General features: G+C 36.5%; 1 protein-coding gene across 17 annotated transcripts in view; it reads left to right on the top strand.

Annotated features, from left to right (window-relative positions):
- The window catches only part of pyd (zonula occludens-like protein polychaetoid), a 325,065-nt gene that overhangs the window by 312,982 nt on the left and 7,083 nt on the right, over positions 1–5,000 (top strand). For 14 of the 17 annotated variants that reach the window (XM_086550436.1, XM_086550414.1, XM_086550385.1 and 11 more), the window contains 2 exons: positions 688–902; positions 3,244–3,452. In XM_086550436.1, coding sequence (XP_086406562.1) covers positions 688–902; positions 3,244–3,452 — 424 coding nt within the window. The remainder of the gene's footprint in view (positions 1–687; positions 903–3,243; positions 3,453–5,000) is intronic. The other 3 variants (XM_086550365.1, XM_086550406.1, XM_086550369.1) reach the window with 1 other exon arrangement.

The following is a 5,000-nucleotide window of genomic DNA, read 5'->3' as shown; positions in this document are numbered from 1 at the left end:
TGTGATTTAAAAAAGAAAAGAAAAAGAAAATATTTTGTCTCTTTCCACTAAACAATATCACTTCCACCCACCAAAAATACACAAATATTAGTAATGGCACTACATAATATTCTACCTCAGTTGAACTTTTTTGTGTTGAAAGGTTTACATATCTTGTACACTGTTATGCATTACTTCCTCAGTGAAAAATACATATTGTAGTATATTGATAAAAGGGTGTGGCCATACATCCTAAACTGAAGGCCCAGAATATCTGCCACTGCAATACTTACTTTTGTTTATCATTTGTTAAATTTCATGATAATTAAATACGAATATAGAAAGAATACTTCAGATTAACCCTATGGCAACAGTGAGCATAACGACCGAACTAGCAGTCAAACTGGTTTTTAAACAAACTGGCAGTATCAGCTAAAAATTAGAGGGAAAGTGTTTTCTCCGCCCTCTGGGCAGCACAGACTACCCTAAATGGCATTTTTCCATAAATTGGTCACAAAACCAGGGTTTAAGCTAGACAGCTCTGAAGCTAGCACTGTTATAGTCATAATACTTCATGACTGTGTGCGCGCTTCAGCTGTGAGCAGTGCATATGTTTTGAAACCCAGTGTTACATACTGTTCGCTGAGTCATGTATACGTGATACCCATCGTGAAAGGGTTAATTGTTCACACATGCTTATTGCAACAGGTGGCATCATCGGGTAGCAGAAGCGGATACTACCTAAACGTGCCCCCACCTCGAGACATGGCCCTTGGTGGTGGACAAGGTGGGGGACCTGCTGGTAGAGACCTCCCTAATCACGACCACAGAGGAAGCGCTTTCGAACTGTACAAGAAGCCCCCTGACCCCAGAGGTCCTGGAGGGCATGCTGGTGTACCTGTGTACGCAGACCCAAGCAACAGGTAAGGACTTGGTTGGGATCTCCCGGTGGTTACATGCCAGCGTGAAATTTTCTTATGAGTCTTGCTAGTGAGTGGCAAGTTTGACTATATGTTGATAGGATTGAAGCTAGACATAATTATTGGAGCTACAGATTTCTTAGTTATTCACAATTTTAAAACAGCCTTCTTTAATGATATATGTGTGTATGTTTGATGGGCCACAGCTTGACAAGAGATTTGATTCCCTTACTCTTTACATGGGGGCATTTAGAAGCTCAGAGTAAGAACCATGTTTTTGTTTTACTGCTTCCACAGATATGATCTTTATATGTAAAGTTCAGTTGATAATGTTCTACAGTTTAGGCTGAAATTACATCTTTCCCCATTTGTCTTCATTTTTTTTTCATATAATATTACACAATTTGCACACACAAGGGATATATATTCTCCAGTATGTGTTGGATTTGGGGTCCATTTTCTATATAGTCATTTTAATTTCCTTTAGAAGAATAGATGTTCTTGATTTGATGGAAACTATATTTATAATTCATGAAAAAAGAGAATCTTGAAACAAGAGCTGGTGGTTTTAATGATAATAAAAAAGAATGTACTGCAGAAAGAAATGAAGCTTATGTTTCAAAAGGAAGTACTAGACAGTGTATAAGGGCTGTATCTTCTGCATTAACATATTGTTGCGTTGGCTGTGATGTGGATATGTAAGTAATGAAATGTACATGTGTCATGTATGTCATGAATGTAATTTCTCTATGGTGGTGGGTGTTTATGGTATGGCAGATGAAGCCAAAAGGATGATATTTTAGAACAATTTTGTGTTTGAAGAATACTATAATTACCTCTCTTACAGTATACCTAATTAATTGAATAATTTGTACATGGTATTAAAAGAGACTCAAATGTCTAAAGTACAAGATATCATCCTTGGAATTTAATGTTGCTTTATGATTGATTGCTGGTACTAAATTATTTTAATGAACATATGATAACAATATGAAAGGGAGAATTCAACATTGCTTACAGCAAAATAACCGTAACCCTGTGAAGATTGTGTTGTCTGACAGTGAACCCTGCCACATAGTTTCCCTGATGAAACAGTGATAATAATAAGGATAATAATGTGTCTTAATCTTGATCTTTGATGTAGAATAAAAGAACTGATATTCTTAACCTCTTCTCTTGAATGGGTCCTTGCTTTTGTTTGATAAAGGTAGGAAGTTTTGACTGTTTTCTTTTGTTATTTAGTGTTACTTTGTTGTTCAGTGTTTCCTGGAACTGGTAAGCATGATAGTGACCTCAGTGATTCAGGTATATGTTTCCTATATTTTGTGATGATTTGAAATTTCTGTGGAGAAAATATTTTCTATTGTCACTCCCTTTTTCTTTTGCTCATTCATGTTTTACTTTTAGGGCCTTAGAAGGAGTCACAAGTAACTGTAGTGGTTTTTGATTTTTATGGAAATTCATGTCAGTTTTTGTTCTATTAAAATAAGATTATACTTATTCTCTACTAAAATACCATAGTATTCTATTTGCTGTAGTATCAGTAAGTCTAATATTATAGGAAGCTTCAGTTTAGTTACCCAGAGAGAAGGGGTTAAAAAAAATATATATAAGAATATCTGTGAACAAAATCATTTGACAGGTCTAGAGTGACCGACTCTTGCTTCATAAGTGCATTTTTATGAAAAATTTCCATGAACAGCCCTTGAGATTTCTGATAATTTGTTTCTGATGTTGTATAGTATATCATCAGGACATTTTTTTTTTTTTTTTTCATAAACATTGTTAGATCTCCCTTCATGGTCTTCCTTACTAGATAACTCATCAATGTTTATCTCTTTCTAAGGCTGTTGGAACAAACTAAAGATCGTCTCTTTTTTCTCTCTCTCTCTCTCTCTCTCTCTCTCTCTCTCTCTCTCTCTCTCTCTCTCTCTCTCTCTCTCTCTCTCTCTCTCTCTCTCTCTCTCTCTCTCTCTCTCTCTCTCTCTTTTTCATACCGAGATTTTAGTAAGAAAGTTCTCCCCATTTCATATCTTGCATCCTGATCCTCTTGTGTTCATTCAAGTGTGTCTTGCACTTCTCTGTTTAGTGCATGTGGCACAGATTTTATGTTCTGAGACATCACATCACATCAGGATGGGGAATCATCACAATAACACGCTCCACCACTATAATATCTGTTGTAAAATTTTCACGATAACAATTAATCCAAGGATTAAAAAGAAAGAGAAGGGTCCATAACAACTCCCTCAAGCGCTTTCTTGTGGCTATCTGTTGTTCTGTGATCATTGTCTGATCTGTCCAAGGCTTAGTGTCTCTAACCAAGGCTGTGCCCACCATCCAGCAGGCGGTCGGTAGCAGAGGAAGGCAAACATAAGGTGATAGCCACAGCGCGGGGGGTGTATGATCACAAGGGGGGAACTCTCACCTCTGAGGAAACGGGGGTGTCCATAATCATTCCCCCAGGGGCCATTGCCAAGGGCACCAAACAGGAGATTTACTTCAAGGTGTGCCAGGACAGCTCGCTGGTCCCTCCGCTCGACCAAAACAAAGGTCAGTTAGGGACGGTACCACCGCAGAGGCTTTTCCAAGGGCGACAGATAAATGGGGCTTAAAGTTGTGGAAGCATTCTCTTTATACCAGAGTGCTTATATGTGTGCATACAGCCTTTGACATATACAAAAATATCTACATTCATTAGCTAACAAAACATTTATGAACTAATACAACACAGAATATAGATAATCACTTCAATGTACATATGAGTGAATACCAATATGCACAAGAATGCACTTACTCTAGGCATGCAAGCACTGCATACTTAAAGTCTAGCACTTACTTGCACACATGCTTAAGTGCTTCTGCACTTTCTCAAAGGAACAGATGCAATTACAGATTCAAAAATATACATACACAAAAAAAACACATACATATAAAAAAAATAAAAATCACATGCATAAAAGCCCACTAAAAGTCATATAGAATGGCACACAAACACTTCTAAATCTACATAAAACTTATACATGCAAACACACTCCTGCATTTGATAGACTGTATGCACACATTCTTTGTACGATCTTTTTAAAGAAGAACATAATAAATACAAAACGCTTGATAGAGAAACTTTTGACAAGTTCCCTCTCAGGAGGAGAATGTGGGAAAGCCTCTGAAGTTAACGAACTGACTTCCTGCTCCCGAGAGTGAGGCCTGGATTGCTCTTTGTTACCCCCTTTTGCTTGTGGGATGCTGCTAACACTAATCACCCTAACCCTTGAGTGAGAATCCTTAACCCTTGCGTGAATCCTTTCTTTACTAATATATATATATACATATATTTGCATAAATATATATGGTCTGCTCAATATTCCTGCTTGCCACAATTCCCTCCCTCCCCCCCTCTTCTTCAGCTCTTATAAATAAGAACCATAAAAAAAGAAAAAAAAAACACTGCTATGCGCCTGTTTCCTCCACTAATTTTCTCAGTGTGCATATGATCAGTTCAGTATGGCAGTCTTAGATGATTGTACCTCTTAGAGTTGGGAGTGTCATGCGCCATTCTTGCAGTTGCAAAGGAAACTTGTCTGCTTGGATGAATTTCAATCTTCACAGGGATCTTTCGCTGCTGAGTAGATAAGGTCAGGAGTGCGGATACTCGGAGTTTGTTTTTTATGACAAGGGTAGAGTGTTGTTGCTGTTGCTATTATTATTATTATTATTACTATTATTATTATTATTATTGTTGTTATTATCATTAGTAATATTTTTATTGTTATCATTATTACGATCATTGTTGTTATTATTATTATTATTATTAATATTATTATTATTATTATTTTGATGATTAAAGTAATTATGATTTTTATCATCATCCTCATCCTTGGTTATATGCCTTTGTTTAATATATAACTTATATATTAGCCATATTTTAAGCACATTACAATCTCTAGATCTTTAGGAAGGGCACTTTCCAGTTTCAGAAACATTTTATATTGCAAGAAGATATACATACTGGTAAGGAGGAGATATATTTGTTATGATACCATATGTTATGATAACATACCTGAATGTCCATTAAGATGAAAGCTACCTGAGGTGCAAGCA

The sequence above is a fragment of the Penaeus japonicus genome, unplaced genomic scaffold (assembly GCF_977035675.1).
Source record: "Penaeus japonicus unplaced genomic scaffold, GWHDUDI00000001_assembly GWHDUDI00000002, whole genome shotgun sequence".
Taxonomy (NCBI): Eukaryota; Metazoa; Arthropoda; class Malacostraca; order Decapoda; family Penaeidae; genus Penaeus; species Penaeus japonicus.
Note: the sequence above shows the minus strand (reverse complement) of the source record. Positions and strands in the feature narration are given on the sequence as shown.